The sequence below is a fragment of the Lepidochelys kempii genome, chromosome 13 (assembly GCF_965140265.1).
Source record: "Lepidochelys kempii isolate rLepKem1 chromosome 13, rLepKem1.hap2, whole genome shotgun sequence".
NCBI classification, from domain to species: Eukaryota; Metazoa; Chordata; order Testudines; family Cheloniidae; genus Lepidochelys; species Lepidochelys kempii.
Window position 1 is genome coordinate 26281142 of NC_133268.1, and position 27731 is coordinate 26308872.

Here is a 27731-nt window from a genome sequence, read left to right on the forward strand (position 1 = left end):
CTGTCTCAGCCACACTGGAGCAATGGGAATTAACTTGGGACAATCCAATTTCATTTTGAGAATGATTGCGGGATGATTGGAACTGGAGGAAGAGCATACGGAGTGCCATTTCCCAGCTCCGGTGAAAAGCATCCATCAGGGAGCCCAGACTGAGATCCCCTCAAGAGCAAAACAGATGCATTTTTTGATGTCTCTTGAGATGAAGAGATCAATCTTTAGGATGCGCCAAACTGTAAAGATGGACTGCAAGACGTGGGACTTCAGAGACCACTTGTGATTCAGGGACAAGTTTTTACTGAGGTGACATACGAGGTGATTCTGGAACCCAGGTAAATAATCTGCCACAGGGCATTTTCCCCGATGCAAAAATCCCAGAGCCCTATCACCTCTGACACAGCATGTTGGAGTGTGCTCCCCTATTTGTCATATAATACATCATAGTGGTATTGTCGGTAAGTTTGTGCACCACCGAGTCCCTGATGTGACCTCAAAAGCCCTGAAAGGCACTGTAGATGGCATGAATCTCCAGGACACTGATATGCAGAGAAGCTTCCTGTTATGATCACAGGCCTTGAACTTTCAGCAACCCCATATGTGCTCCCCAACCTATTAAAGAGACATCAGTGACAACAGTCCTGGTCAGTGGGAACTGAGCTAAGGGAATACCCTGGGACACATTGCCCTGAGCTGTCCACCAAAAGGAGCCCAGAATTGACGCATGAAGTTGGATCAGTTTGTCCAATGGATGATAGCTAGGATGACACACCCACTTCAGCCACAGTTGAAGAGGACGAAGGTGCAATCTGGCACATTGGAGTATGTGTGTGCATGCAACCATATGGCCTAACAACCTCAGGCATACTTGGGCTGTAGTTGAGGGTTGAGACTACAGTTAGGCATAGTTGGCAAATCATGTGGAACTGGTCTGTCAGCAAAAACACTTTTGAACTTGTAGCATCTAGCAGGGTACCAATGAACTTGATTTTTTGAGTTGGAACCAGTGCTGACTTCCCACTATTTGGGATAAGACCTAGGTGACTCAGTAAGTGTAACATGAACTGAACATGAGAGAGGACTTCTTCTCTGGACTTGTCCCTCAGTAACCAGTCATCCAGATATGGGAAGATGAATTCCCCTCTTCCTGAGTAAGCTGTCACCACAATCATGTATTTGGTAAAAACCCTGGGAGTGGAAAACAGACAAAAAAAGGATGCACATTTTACTGATAGTGCCGATCCACTACAACAAACTGGAGAGACATCCTGTGGCTCGGGAAAATTATTATGTGGAAATAAGCATCCTGAAGGTCAAAGTCAGCAAACCAGTCATCTGATTTCATGTGGGGACAATAGTTGTTAGGCTGAACCATGGTTCTGCTGTTTCTAAGCACAAAGATAAGAGAAAATGTGTTTTGTTCATGTTAAATATCTGACAACTGTTGATTGAGCTCTACCACTGCTCTACCACGCTTTGGAGCATGGACTTGGAATTTGACAGAAGGGTCACACTGTTGTCAGGGATATGCTTTCCTTGTCCCTGTGAAAATCCACCCAAATTGGCCAAGTTGTAAGTCCTGAAAAGAGCAGTTCCCACATGCTCAGTAGAAGCTTGTTTGGTAGCTAAATTATCCAAAGATTCCATATGCAGTGATCGTATCTCAAACCAACATAGCTCCTACCTACTGACTGTGGGGATGAGCATGTGTGCACTCCAGAGTCACTGAGCATGTGCCATCCTAGGGCTGCAGAGGCTGAGCAGGACTTCCATGCACTTGCCCCTCCAAGCTACCAGGGGTCTAGATGGCACTGGCCATCAGAACTAAGGGCAGGTAGATTATCTCTCCTTTGCTCTCAAAGCTCCCCCTGCTGGTGCCCAGAAATGAGGAGAATGAGAAAGCTGCCTGACTAATGCACATATGTGAGGATCCAAAGGCAGGGGGACAGGGACAGGAGCAGAGGCCAGGGGCTGGAAGTGAGGGCAGGCTTAGGGGAGAGGAGAACAAAGAGGTAGGAGGGTTTCGAGAGCACATTTCCCTTTAGAGCCTGAAACTTAACTCAGGATTTTTGAGTCTCAACGTTCCTTTGCCTTCTATCAAATAGTTATGAAATCCACGGACAAAGTGTGCATTTCATCCTCCTCTAAGTGGATCAGCCACGAGAAGATAACAGCTTTCTATAACAGCTACAAGATAGTTAGCTCAAGTGACAGAGGTCTATTCTGTTGCTCTAAAAGATTCCAGTCCCACTGATGACTCATGGGGCGTGTGTGCGTGCGCGTTTGTTTTTTAAAGTTAGGAAATTACATACAAGAACTGTCAGATGTACATTAAAGGTTGCAAAGTCAAGCATTCAAAAATGAGTTAAAATAAATCAATATCAAGGACACCATAAACCAGTCAGTCTTGGACAGGCCTTCACCTCATTAACACAGTAGTCAGAGTTCTTCCAACTCCCAGTTAACAAGACAGACCCAGGATCCTGATTCAACCACAAAGACACATGCTCTCCACCAAATTCTAAAAGCATGCTAAAAGACAACAGCACTTCACTCACAGGACAAGGAGTCAAGGATCTGGTGAATCATCATCATTGTATGTTAACCTCGACCATCAATACGTGGTCCCTAGATGGCCCCTTCCTGCCTTTTGGCCCCACAGGTGATCTCAGTTTTCCAACACCCTGTGCCACATGGAGAGAGAGGGATGGAAACTCAACAGTGGCAGAAAATAAAAGCTGATACAACTGGATGAAACAATTAATTCCTCTAAGCCTATCCAGAGGTTGTACTACAGGCCAAGAGAATCTTTCTTTCAGCCTCCACTGGTAATCCTGCCCCAAAGTAAATTACTTCATCAACCCTGACTGTCTACAGTACAGTCTGTACTACTGTCTACAGTCTGTACAGTCTGAGCACCAAGTGCTGGGAAGAACTATCATCCTGTTTTGCTGAAAAGACTATGCACATTCAGGAATGCTTTCAATACAACCTGGATTTGCCCCACCTGCTTCCACCAAGCCTACATTCTCAGAGTTCAATATATTCACTCATGAAGAAGTTCTGTATACCCTAAAAAGAGTCTGAACCCAAGACCTCTGAATCTGATGCATGCTCTTTATGGCTTGTGAAAGAGTCATGAGCAACTAGTGTCACTCATAAGCAAAATAGCCAATACCTCATTCAGGACAGTGCTGGCATCCTAAAAAAGAAGTGCTGGAACACAGGGCAGTGGGAGGACCCGGGAAGGAGCACAGGGGAGCTGGGAGAAAGGCAGGGGCAGCAGATGAGCTGGGAGAGGCCCAGGGGAAAAGGAGGTGACTCCGCACAGAACCCATCCTGTCCCTGGCTCCTGCTTCCCATGGATGGCTCCGCTGTCCAGGCAGCCCCACTACCCTGCTCCTGACATAGCCTGGCTCTAGCTCTGCCCTGGGCTTCCAGCCCCCATAACTTGGTCCCAGCTGTAGCATTCCTGGCTCCCTCCATGCTGACCCACTGCCACATGAGCCTGGCACAGACACCTGCCAGCTCTGATGATGCTCTGCAGCTGGGGAGAGAAAGGAAATACCTGGCCTAAGACCTGCAGAAATATTGGACCTAGGGCTGTCAAGCGATTAAAAAAATTAAATAGCACTGTTAAACAATAATAGGATTCCATTTATTTAAATAGTTTTCTACATTTTCAAATATATTGATTTTAATTACAACACAGAATACACAAAGTGTGCAGTGCTCACTTTTATTTATTTTTATTACAAATGTTTTCACTGTAAAAAACAAAAGAAATAGTATTTTTCAATTCACCTAATACTAGTACAGTAGTGCAATCTCTATCATTAAAGCTGAACTTACAAACGTAGAATTACATACAAAAACTAACTGCATTCAAAAATAAAACAATGTAAAACTTTAGAGCCTACAAGTCCACTCAGTCCTCCTTTTTGTTCAGCCAATTACTCAGACGAACAAGTCTGTTTACATCTGCAGGACATAATGCTGCCCGCTTCTTGTTTACAACACCATCTGAAAGCAAGAACAGGCATTTGCATGGTACTGCCATAGCTGGCTTCGCTAGACATTTATGCGCCAAATGCATTAAAGATTCATATGTCCCTTCATGCTTCAACCACCATTCCAGAGGACAGGCGTACATGCTGATAACTGGTTCTGCTCGATAACCATCCAAAGCATTGTGGACTGACGCATGTTCATTTTCATTATCTGAGTCAATCAGATGCCACCAGCAGAAGGTTGATTCTCTTTTTTGGTGGTTGGGTTCTATAGTTTCTGCATCAGAGTGTTGCTCCTTTAAGACTTGTGAAAGAATGCTCTACACCTCGTCCCGCTCAGATTTTGGAAGGCACTTCGGATTCTTAAACCTTGGGTAAACTGATGTAGCTATCTTTAGAAATCTCACATTGGTACCTTCTTTGCGTTTTGTCAAATCTGCAGTGAAAGTGTTCTTAAAACGAACAACATGTGCTAGCTCATCATTTGAGATTGCTATAACATGAAATATATGCAGAATGCGGGTAAAACAGACTAGGAGACATACAATTCTCCCCCAAGGAGTTTAGTCACAAATTAAATTAATGTAATTTTTTTTTTAATGAGCATCATCAGCATGTCCTCTGGAATGGTGGCTAAAGCATGAAGGGGCATATGAATGTTTAGCATACCTGGCATGTAAAGACCTTGTAATGCTAGCTACAACAGTGCCATGCGAACGCCTGTTCTCACTTTCAGGCGATATTGTAAACAAGAAGCGGGCAGCATTATGTCCTGCAAATGTAAACAAACTTGTTTGTCTTAGCGATTGCCTGAACAAGAAGTAGGACTGAGTGGACTTGTAGGCTCTAAAGTTTTACATTGTTTTGGTTTTGAGTGCAGTTATGTAACAACAACAACTACATTTGTAAGTTGCACTTTCACGATGAAGAGATTACACTACAGTACTTGTATGAGGTGAATTGAAAAATACTATTTCTTTTGTTTATCATTTTTACAGTGCAAATATTTGTAATAAAAAATAAAGTGAGCATTGTCTACTTTGTATACTGGGTTGTAATTGAAATCAATATATTTGAAAATGTAGAAAACCATCCAAAATACTTAATAAATTTTAAATTGGTATTCTATTGTTTAACAGTACAATTAAAACTGATTAATCGTGATTAATTTTTTAAATAATGATTAATTTTTTTGAGTTATCGCGTGCGTTTTCTGCAATTAATCAACAGCCCTAATTGGAACACAATTCCAGCTCCTAAAAAGGTGCTGGAATAGTGTTCTGAGGCATTCTGGCACAACTAGAGGACTGATTCAGAGAAGAAATCTTTCTTCATTTTGCTTCCATGCCTCAAGGAAGAAGGAAACCTACCTGGATACATCAATTATAGCCAACTATTGCCCAGTGTCAAATATTCCATTCCTGAGCAAGCTCATTGAGAAGGTAATCAAAGGCCAACTTCAAGATCATCTAATTGAAGCCAATATCCTCGACCTAACAATCTGGATTCAGGCCTGGACAAGGAACTGAAACTGCTTTAGTGGCACTTGATGGATGATCTCCTGATGTCAGTGGCTAGAAGGCAGATATTTGTTCTCATTCTCCTGAGCCTCTCAGCAGCATTTGACATTCTCAACCATACAAGGTAATATGCTAAAATGGGTCAAATCCCTCATGGAGGGATACACCCAATGAGTAATAATGGGAAACTGCCTCTTCACTAGCAGACCCCTCTACTATGGAGTCCTACACAAGGATCAATTCTCTCTCTGGTCCCATTCAACAGCTACAGGCAGTCATCAATATGCAATGACACACAGCTCTACCTATCCTGAACTACATACGACTATACTACAAGATGGCCGAATTCTTGGATGAGGTCAGCTTGTTGATGAAGAACAGCTGATTAACGCTGAACCTAGCAATTGGAGAAGTGGTACTGGGTGGCAGAGGAAAGCATTTTGAAGAGTTTGCAGCTACAGTGCAGTCTCCTTTGGTTGAAAGTACACGCCCACAATTAGTCAATTCAATCTACCCGTTAGGAATGCTCTTGGATTCCTCCCTGATACAAAACTTTCATATAGCAGCATTCATGAGTAATGCTTTCTATCATATCTGATTAGCGAGAGGCATCCCATCCTGGCAAATGATAGTTTGACCTCAGCCTGATCTCAGATCATTGTCACTTCTTGGCTGGAATACAGCAATACAATAAGGCTGAGCCTGATCTTCAGCACTTAAACTCCTAATACAGAACACTGCAACACATCTCAGCAACACAAGCGACCACAAACCTAGCAAACCTGTCCTCTGCTCTCTACACTAGTTTCCCTCAGGATATCAAATCGAGTTCGAGGTCTCAGTCCTTATCTTCTCTCAATAGCCCAGGGTATCCAAAAGATCATAGAAGTTCCCTGCATGAAGACAGCGGTCAACAATTTCACTCCTCCAGCACAAGACATTCTACAATGAGGATGAGGGTAAGGCTCGCCTGTTCAGAAGACAGAGCTTTCTGGGGCTGGTCCAAGAACATGGAGTGAACTCCCGCACAGGAACTAAGGGCCATAACAAACCTCACCACATTCTGCTCTAAGTGCCAGGTGCATTTCTTTGACCTTGCCTTCTCTAAAAGATATCTAGTTACACATCGCAAAATGTTTACTATAAAAAAAATCCATAAAAAAGCACTCCACTGCACACACTTCCCTCCCACTTAATTCAGCTCTTAATTGGATTGTATGCATACAGTCTTTAATGACACGATCACATGCTATTTTTTCCGCAGCCTTATTTACAACATTACATTCAAACGTTGCACTGAAAACAGAATTATGAATTTCATCATGGGTTTTCATGGCACACATCACAGTAACATCTTAGTATTTCACAAGAATTAATAAACTTATCTTTACAACACCCCCATGTGGTAGAGGATGATGGTATTATCCTCAACTGATAGCTGTGTCTCAGTTCCTTACAGCTAAAATTATCAAAAGTGTCCATGAATTTTGTATGCGCAATTGTAGATGCCTGGTGCCTGATTTTTCAGAGTAATTAGCATCTTATAGCGCTTTAAGTTCAGAGCACAGTGCCCACTGACCTCAGCCTCTTTTGTGAGTGCTGAATACATAAGAACATGACGACAGGTTTCAGAGTAGCAGCTGTGTTAGTCTGTATCCGCAAAAAGAACAGAAGTACTTGTGGCACCTTAGAGACTAACAAATTTATTTGAGCATAAGCTTTCGTGGGCTACAGCCCACTTCATCGGATGCATGCGGTGGAAAATACAGTAGGACGATTTTATATACACAGAGAACATGAAACAATGGGTGTTACCATACACACTGTAACAAGAGTGATCACTTAAGGTGAGCTATTACTAGCAGGAGAGAAAAAAAACCTTTTGTAGTGATAATCAAGATGGGCCATTTCCAGCAGTTGACAAGAACGTGTGAGGAATAGTAAGGGGGGAAAAATAAACATGGGGAAATAGTTTTACTTTGTGTAATGACACATCCACTCCCAGTCTTTACTCAAGCCTAATTTAATGGTGTCCAGTTTGCAAATTAATTCCAATTCAGCAGTCTCTTGTTGGAGTTTATTTTTGAAGTTTTTTTGTTGTAATATTGTGACTTTTACGTCTGTAATCGAGTGACCAGAGAGACTGAAGTGTTCTCCGACTGGTTTTTGAATGTTATAGTTCTTGACGTCTGATTTGTGTCCATTTATTCTTTTACGTAGAGACTGTCCAGTTTGACCAATGTACATGGCAGAGGGGCATTGCTGGCACATGATGGTATATATCACATTGATAGATGTGCAGGTGAACGAGCCTCTGATAGTGTGGCTGATGTGATTAGGCCCTATGATGGTGTCCCCTGAATGTGGGACACAGTGTGGCAACGGGCTTTGTTGCAAGGATAGGTTCTTGGGTTAGTGGTTCTGTTGTGTGGTTGCTGGTGAGTATTTGCTTCAGGTTGGGGGGCTGTCTGTAAGCAAGGACTGGCCTGTCTCCCAAGATCTGAGAGAGTGATGGGTCGTCCTTCAGGATAGGTTGTAGATCCTTGATGATGCGCTGGAGAGGTTTTAGTTGGGGGCTGAAGGTGATGGCTAGTGGCGTTCTGTTATTTTCTTTGTTGGGCCTGTCCTGTAGTAGGTGACTTCTGGGTACTCTTTGGCTCTGTCAATCTGTTTCTTCACTTCAGCAGGTGGGTATTGTAGTTGTAAGAATTCTTGATAGAGATCTTGTAGGTGTTTGTCTCTGTCTGAGGGGTTGGAGCAAATGCGGTTGTATGGTGGAACTTGGCTGTAGACAATGGATTGTGTGGTATGGTCTAGATGAAAGCTGGAGGCATGTAGGTAAATACAGCAGTCAGTAGGTTTCCGGTATAGGGTGGTGGTTATGTGACCATCGCTTATTAGCACCTTAGTGTCCAGGAAGTGGATCTCTTGTGTGGACTGGTCCAGGCTGAGGTTGATGGTGGGATGGAAATTGTTGAAATCATGGTAGAATTCCTCAAGGGCTTCTTTTCCATGGATCCAGATGATGAAGATGTCGTCAATGTAGTGCAAGTCGAGTAGGGGCATTAGGGGATGAGAGCTGAGGAAGCGTTGTTCTAAGTCAGCCATAAAAATGTTGGCATACTGTGGGGCCATGCGGGTACCCATAGCAGTGCTGCTGATTTGAAGGTATACGTTGTCCCCAAATGTAAAATAGTTATGGGTGAGAACAAAGTCACAAAGTTCAGCCACCAGGTCTGCCGTGACATTATCGGGGATACTGTTCCTGACGGCTTGTAGTCCATCTTTGTGTGGAATGTTGGTGTAGAGGGCTTCTATAGCCATAGACGTAAGAAGAACATAAGAATGTCTCTACTGGGTCAGACCAAAAGGTCCATCTAGCCTAGTATCCTATCTTCCAACAGTGGCCAGTGCCAGGTGCCCCAGAGGGAATGAACAGAACAGGTAATCATCAAGTGATCCATCCCCTCTTGCTCATTCCTAGCTTCTGGCAAACAGGCTAGGGACACCGTTCCTACTCACCCTACCTAATAGCTATTGATTTCCTCCATGAATTTATCTAGTTCTTTTTTCAACCCTGTTATGGTCTTGGCCTTCACAACTTCCTCTGGCAAGGAGTTCCACAGGTTGACTGTACGTTATGTGAAAAAATACTTCCTTTTATTTGTTTTAAACCTGCTGCCTATTAATTTCACTTGGTGGCCCCTAGTTCTTGTGTTATGAGAAGTAGTAAACACTTCCTCTACACCAGTCATGATTTTATAGACTTCAAATCATATCTCCCCATAGTGGTCTCTTTTCCAAGCTAAAAAGTGCCAGTCTTACTAATCTCTCCTCATACAGAAGCCCTTTCATACCCCTAACGATTTTTGTTGCCCTTTTCTGAACCTTTTCCAATTCCAATATATCTTTTTTGAGATGTGGCAACCATTTCTGGTAAACCAAGATATGGGGTGACCACATCTGGTAAACCAAATACTTTTGTAAACCAAATTGGGTATCCAGACAATGAGGAACACAGTGGCCACCTACAAAAAAATTGGTTTACGTGACTTGCCAATACCAAATAGGAGCTTTGCAGAAGAGGAAAGGATAAATTACAGTTCTTCTGGTTGGCGTTCAACTGCCTTAACCATGAGACCATCCGTCCCTCTTCCTGCAGTCCCCTGCCTCATTCAGAACACATCTTCCAACTTCTGCAACAAATGAAGCAGGGGTCTTCATATAACAGTCTCAGGAAGGAGTGTGATCCGAGAATGAGCAGAGGATGTGGAATGTTGGGGAAAAATAGCATGCAATCATGCAATTTAAGTTTATCACAAAGCATATTCAGAAGAGGTCTGAATTAAGGTTGCATTGGAAAAAAATTATTTCTGGCATTTCCTAACTTTTGAGTATTTGACTTCAAAACCTTAACGTTCTGATAACTTTTTTTGTATGTAAAATATCCCAGTTTGTCTCATCCCTCACTACAGTCTTCATCTTTTTTTTTTTTTTTTAAATTAACCTGCCGCCCTTTCTGGGTGGAGAGTGGATGCTCAATTTTTTTGCCATAACATTTTACTCCCTTCCAAAAAACGTTTGCCATGGTCTTACAGTGATCTCCTTCGCCAGATGGAAGAGGGAATGTAGCGCTCTCTGAAGTTTGTCATCATTGCTTTTTCAAGTCAGCTTGCAGAGGGCGAAGTGCTCCTTCCAGTTCCTGTTGGTTCACTCAGTAAGGGGGCAAAATTAGTCCCAATCTAACATGCATTGCCTCTGGCTGCTGTTATCCCTTCTTTTGTCACTCTTCTTGTTATTTCTGTGCGCCTTTTTCAATCTATTCCTTCCATCCTCCCCAAACTCAAGTCTGTGTAGTTTCTGCACATAACCCCAAATGAAGCAGTTGGATTGTATCTCTCTGGGAAAAGGTGGGTGGTGGTGGAGAGGAATCCTCCTCCATAGGTTACAGAGGTGCAGCTGCTGCTCCATGGATACTCCTCCAGTTTCATGGCTGGAGTAACCTCTGGGCCTGTAGCATCTCTATGGGAGGACTGCCAGTGAATGTGTGCAGTGGTCGATTCACCACAGTCTCTGTTCCAAATCCCCATTGAACATGTACAGAGCCCCTCGCAGGCACACACAGAGGTGCACACTCAAAGAAAAGGTTCTACATCTCACTCTACTCTGCAGAGAATCCACACCAATTCCACTGGCAAGGTCTTCTGCATCCATGAGTATGCAAAAGATCTTATGACATTTCACTAATATTGTCAGACGCACTAGAGCAATGAAGCTGAATTGGCAAGTTATCAATTGCCGCACTGCTGGGGAGGCATTGTGTATGAGAGCGAGACATACAAATCCACTGTGTGAGCTCTTTAACCAACCTGCCTCACAAGTACTTAAACAGAGTATTATTCCCAAATTTAAATGTGAAACCTTGTATTTAAATATTCCCCTATAGTACTTGCAGCCCAACAGCTATAACATACTACTGCATGAGAATCAACAAGAGAACATGATTAGAAAGAGAGCAGTTTAAATTTACTCAACCTGAAATGTTCAGAGTATATTATAAAAGGCAATAAAAATATTAAGATTTAATCATTTTTCAATTTTTAAAGTGTTATCAGTAAGGAAAATGTTTTATGCATACAATTCTTAACCTCACAATTTCCCTTTAAATATAAGTGTATGGAGGAATATGAGAAAAATAAAGAAGTTTCCCATCTAGTTTTTATCATGTTATCAACTAGACTTTAGGAAGAAAAAGATACATCTAACAAAAAGATGTAAATAATAAGATGGCATTTCTGTCAGGGAATTACAGCAACACTGCTGGTTTCATTGCAGAACAAAGTTGAATGTCTTGTCCTCTTCACATCCAAAGCACAACATACCGCCAGTAGCATCTTATTACTTAACTATGTACACAACCTTTTTTTGTTTGTTATCCACCTCCCCCCCCCCCAGGAATTGGGAGAAAACATTTAATCTTTTAAAAGACTTACCAGTAATCTGAAGCTGTGATTTCATGGCAAATCCACTGACAGTTCCTGATCTTGGCCCACTGCCAGCCATAATATGAGCTGGGCCTTGACTCTGAATGAGGAAGCAAAGAAGACATTAAAAACTCAATAGTAGAGTCTGAAATCAAATTATCTATTTTTTGGCATACATATACAATATATTGAGGATAAACACAAGACATTTGCTTTCCTTGCGATGGAAACTATGTTTCCATTTTGCCTGGGTATAAGATCAACTCTATTTATTAGCTCGTCACATAGTACCCAGGGCTACACCATCACACCTGGCTGTCATCATTCCTGTTTCGTGTGGTCATCCCTCTCTACTTCCCCACTCCCAAAAAGAAGGTTCTCCTAATCCTCAGAAGGGTTGCCACCCATCTAATGTATGGATATCTCCACCCTCTTGATGCCAGAAATCAAGAACAGTCAAGTTCAGTGGCAAACACTTTAAGAGCATTAAGAGGCAGAATGGCTGCTCCTCCCCTTCCTCTGCACTCCCAAAAGAAGATTATTCTTGCTATTTATCTTGTAAATGTAATGTAACTTACAAATAAAAATTCAGTGGAAGACAAATATTTTGTTTGTACTAAATCGGGTCCAATCTACAGCTGTGGCTCCTGGCTCTACAAAGCACTATTCAAAGAGCAAACAAAGCAGTTTCCTCTCATGCTGTGGAGATGCCCTTTATTTAGATCACAACTCCAACACAGTTTTCCCTTGCTCTTTCAACCTTTGGGCTCTCCTCTGTCTACTCCCAGGGCACACTGGAGTGGAGAGAGAGTCTCCTTACACCACTGATTCAAAGGCAAAGTACCTGTCCTGAAAAAAACAATGCATCAGATCAGTGGCTCTGATATGCCAAGAGATCTAAGTGATAAATGTGTGGTGCTTATTTAATAAACAGTGGAAGATGTGAAGGAAATGTCCGGTTATGCTAGTCTCCCACAGATTTTAAAGCGCACTGTTCAATCTGAAGGGACAAGGAGGTAAGTAGGTATCTGTCCCTTCTCTACTGGCTAGGCCATACACAATGTTAATGAGTCTACCACAGCTTCCAGCGAAGAGATGTAAACCTTTAGCAGTGGATGCTTATGCACTTAGTGCAAAAGGTTCCAGGTTTGTTCACTTTCAGGACACTCCAAGCAGGCTCAATTACACATGAACATGTCTATTCAATAAACATTTTAGATTATGTATTGTGCAGTGTAGAATATGGATAAGGAGACTAAATATATAAAAACGACATGAACTTCCTTGCTTGCAGGTTACAGTGTGAAGTGAAAAGTATGGCAAAGCAGAAATATTAATGTACTATTGACTGTTACAGTATCAGAGAGGCAAGGTGGGTGAGGTAATATCTTTTATTGGACTAACTTCTGTTGGTCCATATTTTCTAATATCCTGGCACTGACACGGCTACAACAACGCTATATGTCACAGTACTATATCCTGCCATTAATGCAATTAATATTTGTTTTTACTAGTTATGAAGCAAACCTTTCTAATAATCTTGTACAGTGTGAGTGTTCTTTCAATGTAAATATTTTAAAAGAAATTAAATTAATTAAAACGGATAAGACATTTAATCGACATTTATAGAGCAGCTCCATTCATATCAGAACAACGATTTAAGTCTAGCAAAATTAAAAACTTAAGGATCTTTTATACTTTAAGAAAGCAGCAGACCAAAAAGTCTAGACCAAAGCAGACATACCAGACAGCTTGGAGGTATTTGCACTAAAGAGTGAAGCTGCTATTTTCCATGCACATAATGCATCTCTACTAAATGTGATAATTACCTGATGTTTGAATTCACAGACAGTAAGTACATAAAGCATAAAAATTTAATCCTAAAATCTCTCTCATGGCAAATTTTAATTTAGATGCTTGCAAAATACTCAGTATTAAAAGACCTGAAAATATGTGACCTCATTTTCACCGAGAATACAGTGCATGGTTGAATAAGTACTGTAGTGAGCAGTCCTATTTAATTAAATGGGATTTATTCACATGTGTAAGTATTTTCAGGATCAAGACCTAAAACTTTTACAAGCAACTTGCTTACTGATGAGTTTCAGGTGACTATAATTCCATTAATCATTATTAAAAATGATAGACCAGAGTCTGTTGTATATTGGGTAGTTCTCCAAACTTCAGTGAAATCTCAGTTTTCGGTGGCTCTGTCAATCAAATCTGAAACCTGAGATACTTTTGTTGGATGTTTTCTAAAATTTCATAAAAGCCATTGGTCTGTTGTTGCATGTGGGTAACATGACACAAATCAAGTATCATTACTGAATTAGAAAAATTATAATAATCAACCTAATGAAATGCTTAAATAAAAATCCAAAACTGTTAATGAACAACCTTTGAGGAAGAAAGAATATCCCAGCTGGTGGCAATAGTTAGACTTATTTTTAAGCACATAACACCTCTGGTTTAATACAAATTAAATATATTCATTAAAAATTCCCACCCATTTTGTGCTAAACAACAACTTAGCTGTATAATTTAAGTCTTTGGATCATTTCCCTAACCTAAAGGAAAAAAAAAATCCAACATAACATCATTTAAAAAATTAGATTTGAGACAGGTAGGTGAATTATGCCTTGTAATATTTTCATTTCTACTGTAACCATGTTTTCAGTGATGAACAGGTAACAGAAACTTTTGCAAAAGCTTCAATTGCTTGCCAAAAATAGATAAAAAATGTCAGCCCTGGTCCTACAAACAGGTGCACTACAGATCCTGACACCTGCACAGAGATAAGGGTCTGTACCTGCATCTCTTGGCAGGATTCTGCAAGCCGTTCTGTTAAGGTAGATCCTTGAACCCATGAAAAATGTCCTTATCAACTTAATGTGCCAGTTGAGTGGCCTCAATCAATGTGTGAAGCCTCTATATTAAGAATTAATTAGTCATAGAGGGAAGTATTTTAATTTTTTTAAACGACATTTTAATTTTTTAACTATTTTAACTGGTATAAGAACACTTACCAATTAAAGCATGAGCTATTCTGGAAAATGACTAACAGCAGCATAGGAAGGTTATATGTTTATTGTCTGAATGATTACCGTACCAATACATTAAAGAATAATCAGATGACTGTCAGCCTTGCAAACTCAACTTCAGTTCTTTTCCATCTCACATGTCACCACCAGTAATAAAGACTACACAACCACACCGAGAACCATGCAGCCCCACAGTCTGCGGGGGGTATGCCCAAGTGGAACTGACTAGAAATTAGGCCTAGTCTACACACAAGTTGCAATAGTTTAACTGAAACTGTTTTTAAATCAATGTATAGTTGAACAGGTACAAAAGGTTGTATAGCACTTTTTTGGAACAGCTTAACTCAGTTCTCACCTGACTTAACCTAAATTGAAATAACCATGGTCTCATCTGCAGTAAGAGTTTCCATACAAGCTTTTGCACTGGTTGAGCTATGGGCTTTAAAAATCACATCTTAAGTTAAAATTAGTACAATTTCCTCATGTAGACAAGTCCTTACTATTTTGTTGATGGATGCTAAAGGAATAAGAGAATGTAGATCACTTCCTAGCTGGCATCATAGAACTCTATGTTATTGTATCAATGTTTTCTGTATCAAAACAAACAAGCAAACATACATTCTCAATTTTACAAAAACAGGCTTTCAAAATAAAAACCACCCTGCAAGTCTTTCCATCGTTTCCGGACTTTTCCATCTTGGGCATCATCATCATCAATAGTGAAGATTGGGTTGCACAGGTGTAACTGAATTAACTCCATAAACAATCCTGTTGATGCACAATGGACAGAATCCAGATTACTCATCCCTAGAGGTCATGGCTCTTTTATGGGTTAACAGTAGCAAGAACTTCCTACCACTAACGTCAGCAGATAATCATAGAACTGGAAGGGACCTCGAGAGATCATCTAGTCCAGTCCACTGCACTCATGGCAGGACTAATTATATAGACTATTCCTGACAGGTGTTTGTCTAACCTGCTCTTCAAAATCTCCAATGGAGAAGATTTCACAACCTCCCTGGGGCACTTTATTCCAGTGCTTAACCACCTGACAGTCACAAAGTTTTTCCTAACGTCCAACATAAACCTCCCTTGCTGCAATTTAAGCCCATTGCTTCTTGTACTATCCTCAGAGGTTAAGAACAATTTTTCTTCCTCCTTCTTGTAACAACCTTTTACATACTTAGAAGACTGAGAGGGGACATAACAGTTTTCATTTTCCAGACTAAACAAACCCAATTTTTTCAATCTTCCCTCATAGGTCATAGAATCATAGAATCATAGAATATCAGGGTTGGAAGGGACCCCAGAAGGTCATCTAGTCCAACCCCCTGCTCAAAGCAGGACCAATTCCCAGTTAAATCATCATTCCCAGTTAAATCATCATGACCAGTTAGGTCATGTTTTCTAGACCTTTAATAATTTTTGTTGCTCTTCTCTGGACTCTCTCCAGTTTGTCCACACCCTTTCTGAAATATGGCACACAGAACTGGACATAATACTCCAGCTGAGGCCTAATCAGAGAGGAAAAATTACTTCTCATGTCTTACTTACAACACTCCTGATAATACATCCCAGAATGATGTTTGCTTTTTTTTGCAACAGCATTACACTGTTGACTCATATTTAGCTTGTGGTCCACTATGACCCCCAGATCCCTTTCCACAGTACTCCTTCCTAGGCAGTCATTTCCCATTTTTTGTGTGTGCAACTGATTGTTCCTTCCTAAATGCAAAGTACTCCATTTGTCCTTATTGAATTTCATCCTATTTACTTCAGACCATTTCTCCAGTTTGTCCAGATCATTTTGAAATTTAATCCTATTCTCCAAAGCACTTGCAACCCCTTCCCAGGTTGGTATTGTCTGCAAACTTTATAAGTGTACCCTGTATGATATTATCTAAATCATTGAAGAAGATACTGAACAGAACCGGATCCAAAACTGATCCCTGCGGGACCCCACTCATTATGCCCTTCCAGCATGACTGTGAACCACTAATGACTAAATATACACAAGGAAGACGACTTAAGTAGGGAAGAATTATATTTAGATTAATGTTTCAAGAAGAACTGAATTTCCTTTAAAATATATATTTATTTTGTAATGATTGCATAGAGCTATTTTACTATCACAATTAGGCATTCCAGAGTATCTGGGGTGTCTTCTTGCTGTCTCCCATGCTTAATTACCAAAGCTTAGAATATTTAAAATATGCTAATTGTTAATATTGTAATAAAAGAGAAAAAATCTTAAAGCTATAACTAACAATTCCCTGAGTAAACTGAATGTGACTAGGCCCTCATGTTTGCTATTATAATGCAACTAATAATGACTCCATTTTTGTATTTATTTTTTATAAAAATATTAACATTTTCCAGGGTCTGTGATAGCTAGAAGCAGAAACCAGTTTGCTTTGAAACACTGTTATATGACTCCATGATATAAAAGGTAACCATTTAGGAAACTTTTCATTGTAAGTCAGCTGAGTAATCAAATATATTTCTTAAAAACTGAAAATGAAGAATATTGCACGAAGTCTTGTTTGGCATAGAGAAGGATACATTAGGACAACCAGGGAATCAGTGCTTTTAGACATCCAGCAGAATTAATAATTCAGTGCTTGACTGGGTAATATCAATGGTTGCTTTTGACCTCTCACAGTTAAGGATTTTCTCCAGGAAGTTCACCTTCATGACCCACGCCCCTTGTAGTATGTGGAATTTAGATAAACTATTCTGCAGTGCTCCCTAATTTAGAGGCAGATAGGATGCACTGAATTCTGAAGGAATGCTAAATGATTTTAAACCATTTGACAATCTTTAATGTTATGCAGCCTAACATTTTCTGGAACTTCCGGAATTCACAGACAGCTTTCATTTTTTATCCTTTGTGAATTTTATCCTTCAAATTCACACACATAATGAATCAGGAATAGTTAGACTCTAGGTAAGAGGTTTGTGAAAAGAAAGTAATGGCAGTAGATGCATTATTCAAGATTAACTTTAGAAGATAAAACTACATTAAGTGAACAGTTCACCTTCAGAAGTTCGCACTTATTCAAGTACGTAGGATGGGAGTTATTTGAAGCAGGGTGGTTATTTGAAGACACAGTTCTGTCATGCAAAGCTGGGGAGCAACAGAACAAGAGGCTAGCAGATCCAGTGAGACTCAAAAACTCTATACAACTCCTGTACGCCTGTCTTTGGCACAAGTATTGGAGCATCTCTGTTGCTAGCTGGCCCTGCTGCTTCACTCCTTTAAATGGCCAGTCTCCCCATCTGCAGAACTCCTTAGCCTCACTTGTGTAGAGCAGTGTAAAGTGGGACCTCATGCCTCCTCTAAACCAAACCAAACGATAAAATGCAAGGAAGAACTCCTACTACAGAAATTTTAGGCAGGCGAGTGATTGCTTGATATTGCTACTCTCCTGTCCTTGCTGCTGTTCAGTCTGAAAAGACTCCCCCTTCTCTTATCAAATTGCTGCCTTTTGAGGGCAGAATGCTGGAGCAGACACAGGGAATTCATTAAACTCTCTAGCATAGGGAAAAGACAGAAGAACAGAAGAGGGCAGGACAAGCAAAACGGTGGTCAATGAAACTCAGGTGCACAAAGCAGCAGCATCATAACAGATGTATGCAATATCTGGACAAAAAGGCAAATTGTGGCTAATTATGCTCCATAAATTCCATGTGATCCTGTGCATATCAAATACAATCTATCATATCACCCCTCTTCAATCTGGTGTGCAAAATGCCATAACTTCAAAGGGGTAAGGAACTTGGTCCACACACACACACACACACACACAATCAAGAGTTGTTTTAATTCCAGCTCTGAACTTGGCTCCTTCGGTGGCCTTGGGCAAGTCATTTAACCTTATTGCTTAACTTTTCCCCCATCTGTAAAATGGAGCCAATACTTACTTGAGCAATAGGAATTGGGAGGATTGATGTTTGAAGTGCTTGAAGATGAAAGTTCCATAACAGAACTGCTATCGGGGCTTGAAAAACCAACTCAGGCAGGGTGAGTTGAACTTTTGGCCTTGAACCACTGGCTCCTTCTCTGGAGAGGAGCAAGGAGGCAGGGACCAGATCATCTCAAGTACTGATTCTAATTTGACAGGAAGAGAGAGGGCCAAGAGGGAACACAGCAGAGCAGCCACCACTAGCTCTTTTTCAGGAGGGGAAGGAGGCAGGGAGAAGAGTGACTTCTTAGCTACTCCTCTTTTCACATAGTTGGCAGGAAATGAGAAGAGCAGCTTCTGAGCCACTTCTCATTTAAGAGGAAAAAGTGGGAAGTGAGAAGCAGAGAGTCCAGGTGGAAAGTGGAGCTGGAAAGCCAAGGGCCTCTTACATATGCAGGAACAAGGGCACAAGCAGCTGAAAGGCCCTGCAAAAGGCTATTTTGGAGTGGTGGAGAGAGCAGTGTGGATTCACTCTGGGCATAGCATTAACTCATTTTATCTAGGGGCAGAATTAATTTGGAAGGGGGAAAGACTGACTGGGGACAGAATGGATTTATTTTGGAGAGAAAGAAAAAATTAATATTTTGGGGGGAGTGAACGAACTGATTTGTTGAGTGGGAGTGAAAACGTGCCAATGGAAATCAAGTATGCTCATCTTCGGAGAGTGGTGGCACATGTTCATTACACCTTGCCGAGTAGGCTGAGGTATCGTGGAAATTTTTCAAGCCCCATGTATCAATAGTTTCAATATTGTATGTAACCCCAACTTTAGGTTGATAGGTTGGACTGCCTTAAAAAGTCTCATTTATGTCTTTCCCCGTCTCCTTGAGATTTGTATGACACCATTGATTTGAAGTATTTCTGAAAAGATAAAAGCTATCCAACAGAGTTTGTCTACCTTGTGTATAGAAAGTGTTTAGCACAGAGGTTACCAAACTGAAGTCCAGGGAGAGCTGGTAAGCCATATGATTCTGGTTCTGTTCTGTGTTTCCAGATGTTAAAACACAATACAATAACAAAAACAGGAGGTAGCCTACATCATAAAGAACAGAAGGGGAAGTCCATAAGGGACTGTAAATAAAATTTACATCCCTGATCTAGCACATTATTGGCACTACCAGAATACTAAGAAAAACAAAACAGATTTGACATTACGTCTTCTACCTATCAATTCCCATAGTAGTTGAGTGCCTTTTACAATCTTTTAGTGTAAAAAAAAGAGTTAAAAAAATGCTTGGAAAGAAATAGGATTCAGGAGAGTTTCTGCATCAGGTTGTAACTGGGGTCAGTGAAAGGATCAAGGAGGTCTTTTACAGCAAAATGCAGCCTGTCCAGTTTCCCCACCCACGCCTTTATATGTACTTCACTTAACCAATACACTGCCACAACAGTCAGCCAGTTAATCAGTTTTAATTTCTAAACAGATTTATTTTGTTCAAAGTAGCCTGTGCCCTAGTACTCAAGGACTACAAGTTAAAACCTAAAATCCAGATGCTTAAGTTACGAATACCCAAAAAGAGGTCAGTGTAAGTGGTTAAAAAGAGCTTAGTGTGATTTGAGTGCAAGAAAGAAAGGAGACAGCCCTGTAATTCAACAACAGTGTTCTAAATTTTTCAAACTTTTCAAAAACAATGCTCATCTGAGATGAAGCCAGAACACTTTCAAGCCAAAAGGAATTTTAAAACATTATTAGAGGCATCAGAAGTAAGATAATTGGTGTTTTATTACACAACAGTTGGCCCCTGAATTTAAAATTAAGACTTATTTATATCAGGTAATTTAGAAGAAATAGGCACAAATAAAACCAGCTATTACAGTGTCTAGATTCAGGTACAACTCAGCTTATTATTAAATTGTTAAATTATTAAATAATATGATTATTAAAGAAACCAAAACATGTCTCAAATACTTGAATTTTTTTAAACCAATACAGAAAAGCAGTATCATAGTTTAACTCTGCTTACTGAGTCAACGTGTAAGTTACTCTTCTGGTATAATCAGTCAGGTGCAGCTTCAAAGACAACACTGGTAATTTCAGAGCCATAATAAAGTACCAGTGAGAAAAAGAGGAAAGTTTTGAGATAATCTCCTGTGATCGAATAAAAAGGCACTGACATTCAGGATGACAGTGGCTGTAACATGGAGAAAAGGAAAGAGTATAAAGCAGAAGAAAATGGTGAAAACCTGCCCAACTCCTCCCATATTTTCTCGAACTGTTTACTGCCTATGGAAGAAACATCTGATGTTTTAAAATAGATCTTAAAAACTCTTAAGAATGTGTATTGAAAAGAGGTTCCTACTTCAAGAGTAGCAACGTTTCTACCTCTCTCTCACATATACAGATATATAGAGATAGAGATTTTGAGACACACACACAAAACCACCCTATTGTTTTGAGACAGGTGGCAGTCCTTTCACCTTGATCAACCTACCTACAGGCCTGGCTTCCCCCCCGCCCACCTTTCCAATGTGTAATGTCACGTTACACACCACAGCAACTTTTCCTTTAAGCCAGTTGCCCTGTAACTGTATGTGGTGGATGAGACTGATGACAGTCTGGTTCTTTATACACCTGCTGAATCTCTGTTCCCATTTCTTCCACCAGCAAGTAATCAAGCAATACATGCAACAAATCAAATCATCAGCCTGACACCTTTCTGGCATCCTTCACTAGCAATAGATCATCCAAAAGCAGCAGTATTGTCTGTGTAATACCCAGATGTAAAACTACACTGATAAAGATCAAGGAAGTTTATGGACTCCAGTGAAGACTGCGGGTCCATACTCACCTTCTCCACAACTTTTCCTAAAAAGTGTCAATTCCTGGCAAGATTGTCATCAAGAGTTTCTTTGCTTTTCTGAATTTCCACACTCACACCCACCTGAAGAGAAGGATGTGAGAACAGGAAAACCTTTCTGAACGCAGCACAAGCTGACGGGTTAGATAAGGAAAAGGGGTGGTGGGGGGGAAATGCATGTCCTGATTACCAAAAGGGGGAAAAGAATGCCCTTCTTTATGAAACATACAGAGAAAATACTTCAGTGACATTGTAACCAGATACTCAGAATTGGCCCAACTTGCAACTTTTGATCTAAATTCCTAGAGATCAGACATGTTCTCTCTACAGATTATACAGATTAGTAAAACTGGTCAACCAACTCTATATGCCTGGAGAAAGATACCCTAATAAGAGCCTTGTTGAACTCCAAACTGCATTATGATGACTACAAGTTTCCTGAATTCAACAGCTTATGTAATATTCATTAATTTACATTTCTATGCACAGAAAACTAATTCTGTAGCTTGCATGCAATTAGTACAAGGTCACATGACATGAATTACATCTTCTATAGATATGCATGATTTGGTCTGAGTAAAAATTTAAAAGTAAGGCATTTTAACCATTAGAACTGCAGCATATAAAATTAAAAGAGGAAAAAAGAGGAAAGAAAGGAACAGAAGAGAAATAAGGGGAAAATGATGACTAGACGATATCCTCTTGGTAGCATAATACTATCACCCAGCAGTGAACTGCTCATGGGGAGACAGAAAGTGGATAAATTAGGGGAGGAAGGAAGGGGCAGCGCATCACTTATTACACACACACTCTGAGATAAGAAACTAATTTGGAGCCTATAATTTATTTTCTGTACCTTGAAAATAACAGCAAACGAATGAAAGAGTTAAAAGGGTGATCGTTCTGATTAGACTAACACAGCTGCTACTCCAAAACCAGTTCTGATTAGATTTTTACATATATACGTTCAGAAAAAAGGTACAATTTTCATGTATAGCATTAAGACAGTTGGCTTCTTGAAGCCTAGCGAAGTAGAGCCCCCCAAAAAGCACTGCACAAAATAATTAAAGCCATTTCTGAAAACAAAAATTGTATTGTGACATTCCCTAGAGTACAATCTGGACTGCTGAACAGCTGTGTACCCTCAATTTCTCCTGGGGTGCTTTTTGCACTACTTTGCCATGAGAACCACTACTCTCACACAGCCTCTAGCATGTACATTACTTCCAGCTGAGATATGAGTGGTCTAACCAGCTGCTCCTGAATTATATTGCAGAGTGACACCAGCAAATTCCCTGTCCCAGACTTGTCCCCAGAAATGTGCGCCTTGTACTGCCCAGCTCTTTTCTTCTGGACAATACAAGCTCATACATAATCCATCATTTTATTAATAGAAAATTATATGCACAAACCTCATCGCAAAATGGATTCAGATAAAACAACAAGTTTATTAACTACGGAAAGATAGATTAAGTGATTACAAGTAATCAGGCATAAAAGTCAGAAATGTTTACAAAGAAATAAAAGTTAAAATGCAAACTAATACCTAACTTAACAAGCTAACTGAATTTAAAGCAAAAAGGTTTCTCTCATCATATATTTACAGCAGCCTGGCTGGATTTCAGTCAGTACCCTTCCTCCCCCACTTCAATGATGCTTCCTTTGTCTTTCCAGTGTAGTACAGATGAGTACAGATGAGGGGAGGGGGTAATCTGGGGCCTCTGTTCCTCATTTTTCCTCTCTCTCCCTCTTCTTTGAGAATCATCTTCAGCTGGGGTTCAGGCAGCACAGTCTGTTTGCACAGGAACCTCCAGCTGTTCTATTGCCAAGATGTAAATGTATTGCTCACGCCCTTCTTTCTGCCAAAGAATGGCCACTTACCCAGGTGATAGTCCATTTGCTTATGTTGACCCCTAACTAAGACATCAGTTTGCCTTCTGCCTCTGAGGAACTGGTTTGTGCCTGCTTTTCTAAATCTGGAACATGTCTTATAGAATAGAATTTTATAACATCACACACAATGTTGCCACATATCTTTTACCAGGACAATAATGTACAGCGTATGATGAGTTTTCAAATGATGCCTCACAAGGCATACTTTATACAAAATTTATCATAGCTTTGTAAAAAGGATGAACATATGGGTACATACAGACTACTGCATGTATATTTTTATTTCAGTTGTTTCCTCGTCATGATGCAAGTCATTTAGAAAAACATAATACTGCATACACGAATAGCCTAGTTATAACTGATTCACCAGGACAATACTCAAAATGACAAGCTCTGAAAGGACAACTGAAAAACAAATTTTGTCAATCCAGGCCCAAATGCTGAAGTGCCGCACAGGGTCAAATTCATTGTGGGGAATGGGTGGAGGAATAACTAAACTGCACCCTGTGCAGCTACAACCAATTAAAAATGTTTGCAGTCATGAAGAAATTATTGGGACAAAATTCTATGGCTTTTGCTTTTCAGGAGGTTAGACTAGATCATATTGGTCCCTTCCAGCCTTAAAAATATATGATTTTAATAAGACTGCAACACAATGATTGTATTCAATCAAAGTGGAGACCAATTTTAAAGCACTTAAATTCAAAGCTTCCATGAAGGTACTTACATTTTCAGCACAACTGCAGTGACAGTACTAACATCAATTCTGGGGTGGAAAGAACACTTGAAAGTTGGCACCTCACTCCTCCCACAACAGGTCACAAACTATCTTTGCATAGACTCGGGCTCGCAGGACTGCTGGTATGGCTGGAGCTCAGGCTATGAAACTCAGTGAGGGGGCTAGGACTCAGACCTGAGCTCCAGCCTGAATGGTAAAGCCTACGCTGCTACTTTTAGTGCTGCCGTGCAAGCCCAAGTCTGTAGACCTGGGCTCAGACTTGCTGCTGGGGGTTTTCTGGATTTGGGGGGTTGTTTTGCAGTCTAGACGTACTCTCAGGTGGTTGCTGTATGATGGCTGAAAGTGCTGTTGTTGCTGCCATAGTCTGGCAATATGCAGGTAAGTATGCGGGGTGGTCTGTGAAGGGCAAAGGAGGAGACCATTTTCCAAGGAACAATGACAGGGAGCCTACATACAGTTCATTCTATTAATCAAGGTCAGTTGCTAATAGAGGGAATTTGGCCTGTCTTCATGCAGAAGCAAGTTAAGCATTTCTTAGTACAAGAAGTTTTCTACCTACTTTTTCAGACAATACTCAATGGATTTACACAAAACCTGGCTCCATGAAAGCGGATCCATTTTGGGGACAGAGAGACAACTGTGAAGTCTTCTCTTGTTGAGTTTCAGCAAATTTACTCTTAAATGCTCTAGGCAGGACTGGGGCTGCAACCTATAAATTAAACTCATGACCCTTATGATTAGTTAAGTCTAGCTGGAGAGGACACTGGGATTAATAATGAGATGTTGTCATTTTTCCTTTCAAGAGGTCAAAATGCCAAAGTCTCTCAATGGAGACTGTTCAATGTACACTCAAGAAATCACCCTTGACGTTAACAATTTATGCAGTCATCAATGCCCCTCCACTTGCCTTTTCTGGGAAGATGTTAAAGCAACTCTGGCACCTCCAGGAATCCTCAGATTTCCTTCTCCTCACACAATTTGGTATTAAGACCTGGACATGGAAGACAGACAGCTCTGGACCCTTGTTAATGATCTCTATTGTGGTAATGGACAAAAAATATATAAACCTGGCCATTTGTAATATGCTCCTCAGCACATACTGTAAGAAATGAGGTGTGGCTCTCCCTCCCAGCCCTTTTTATCCAAATATTCTATCTTCCACATTGAGTTTTGTTCAGATACAAATGAAAGCAGCAACGGGTTGGTGGTCAATACATCCTGTGCAGCCAACTTTCCCTGCATGGTCCCTTCTCTCTTTCCCTAGAATTCATTCCACACCTATGTATCTATCTTAAGCACTTATATGGCCCCAACTACCACAGAATCTGACCACCACACAATCTTTAAGATATTTATCCTCTCCCTGTAAGGCAGGGAATTGCTATTATCCCTATTTTACTGATAGGGAATTGAGCCAAGCTTCCCCGACTATGCCACTGGTTCACTAAGTCTGCTCCTCCTTCTGCGGCTAACCAGACCCCTCCCCCAGGCACTCTGGCCAGGCCCCCCACCTCAAAGAGGAGTTACGTGAATACTACTTGTTTTCTGGGTTTCAGATGTTTAAGTTTGCATTACCTTCAGTCCCTCCCACCACAGATTCCTGTGTACATGGAGGGGCAGGAAGGGGGACTCAGAATCTCAAGAAGAGCGGGGTCATTCAAATCCCAGAACATGGAGCAGACGAGGAAAGGGGCTCATACTCCTGCAGAGAGAGATAAAGCACTTCTAGATCCTAGCACACACACAGAAGGCAGAATTCAGGGCTGACAAGACATCACACTTCCTCGGCTGCCCCTCGTATTCTCCAACCCTTCCTCTCCTCTGCACCCTCTCCCACCTTACCTGAGCCCCTACTATCCATTCCCATTTATCCCCTCCCCATAACATCTTCATCCCTTTCTGCAGGCCCAAGCCCCTCTTCCCCTATTACCACCTACTCTTGCGCCCCAATCATCCCTCCCCTCTCACTGGGAATTCCTGGGGTAATTTATTCTCTTTTCAAAAATAGTTTTTAAGACCTTCTGACTGTTCTTAGTTTGGAGAAATGTAATCAGAGTACAGCAGAACAAACACAACTTTGATAGACATTTTCCCCGAAGGCTTACAATTCATTCTCAGATTGCTGCCCAAGGCGGGCTTCAAACATCAAAGTTGCAGATTCAGAGAGGTATTAAGCGGTCTCCATTCATCTCAATGAGGTGTTCTCAGCTCAAAGAGAATACCCAATGGAGATTAATACAGCCTAAAACAATAGCTCTGAGGCATGGTCTACACTACAGCATTAGGTCAATGACAGCTATTCCGGTCACTTTTCCCACATAGATAAGATTCTCCCTTGTGACACCTCATACATTTAGGCCTGTTCTGCACTTGAAGGATAACTACACCGCTCAGAGGTGTGAAAAATCCATATCTCAGAGTGGCATAATTAAGTCAACCTAAGTCCTCATGTAGACAGCGCTAGGTAGATACCTAGCTACTGCCTCTTGGGGAGATGGATTGCCTATGCCATGGGGAAAATCCCTCCGATTGGCGTAGACAGTGTCTATGCTGAAGTGTAACATTTTAAGTGTAGACAAGCCCTCATCCAAAACTAGCTCCACTGCGGTTTATTATTACCTTTTTTGTAGAGACTTGGTCATTTTTTAATCTACAGGACAGTGCTCATATATCCAAGCCAATCAGAATGAATTCTGTGAATACGATTTCATGCAACACAAACAAAAGCTTTACTGAAATTCCAAATATCATCTACCAAGTCTCCTTCCACTAATTCTATAGTTCTATCTAAGAAAGCACTTTGACAAAATTTGCAATCCCCTGCTCCTTGTTACTCACTGTTCCATTATTCTTTATATGTTTAGTGATTTTTTTAATATGGTATGAATATTTATATCAGGTTTTGAAGTTAAAATTAGAGTGTAATTGCCAAGATTACTCTTTCTGGCACTTCTCCAGCTCATTATGCTTTTTCAAAATTAACTTGAGGTTTAGTAAATGTATTGGCCAATTCTTTTGGCACAGCAGGATATACTGTCCTCCAGACCTTTTATCTGTATATATTCAGATTGTTCAAGTATTTCTTTACCTGCTTTACAATAGCTATTGTTACAAAGACTTTGTCCATTATTTTCAAATTGCCCCCATTTTTCATGTTGGGCAGATTTTTAAACAGGAACTAACAAGCTTAGTTTCTACTATTAGAAATTTTCCCAAAAATATACTTGTGAAAGCCCTTCAGCTTGCATTAACTCATTTTGTTTTCTTGCTGCCCTCCTCTTTCATGGGAAGCCTTGCCTAACTGGATATTCTTGTTTAGCTACCTCACCATTTTTCATTTCCAGAACAGGATTCTTTTTACATTCAGATCTCTTAGAAACCACACAAACCACAATGAGCACGTCTTACTACTTGCGTGAATCTGTTGTGCCTTCATTATGTGTGTTTTGGAATCCTTCCCCGAGCCCCGTTCCACACTTGCGAATTTTCAGATTGTATTCCCCCCGCCCCCAACCTGACATACTGTGCCACCCCTTAACATGTTCCCATTTTATACACATCTAAACTGAGCAAGTGGGCTGAATGGGACCAGAGAACCATTGGTTCTGTATGGAAAGAGTAGGAAGAAAAGAAGCACAGTAGCCCAAGTACCACTTATCTCTTAACTGGCTGGGATATCACTTAATCCAAACAGTTGCTTCATTAATAAACCAATCCTCTCAGCAGCAGCCTGGTGCATCCATTGAGATCAGGCTTCTTTCTTTGCTCATACTAGACACTAGAACAA

General features: G+C 40.7%; 1 protein-coding gene across 7 annotated transcripts in view; it reads right to left on the reverse strand.

The window, feature by feature from the left end:
• Positions 1 to 27731, reverse strand: part of ITCH (itchy E3 ubiquitin protein ligase) — a 116565-nt gene that overhangs the window by 75966 nt on the left and 12868 nt on the right. For 3 of the 7 annotated variants that reach the window (XM_073309878.1, XM_073309877.1, XM_073309876.1), the window contains exons 1-2: positions 24852 to 25631; positions 11518 to 11608 (exon numbers count right to left, since the gene is read on the reverse strand). In XM_073309878.1, coding sequence (XP_073165979.1) covers positions 11518 to 11608; positions 24852 to 25019 — 259 coding nt within the window. In that variant the 5' untranslated portion in view covers positions 25020 to 25631. Of the gene's footprint in view, positions 1 to 11517; positions 11609 to 24851; positions 25632 to 27731 lie in introns of those variants that run through there. The other 4 variants (XM_073309882.1, XM_073309880.1, XM_073309885.1 and 1 more) reach the window with 4 other exon arrangements.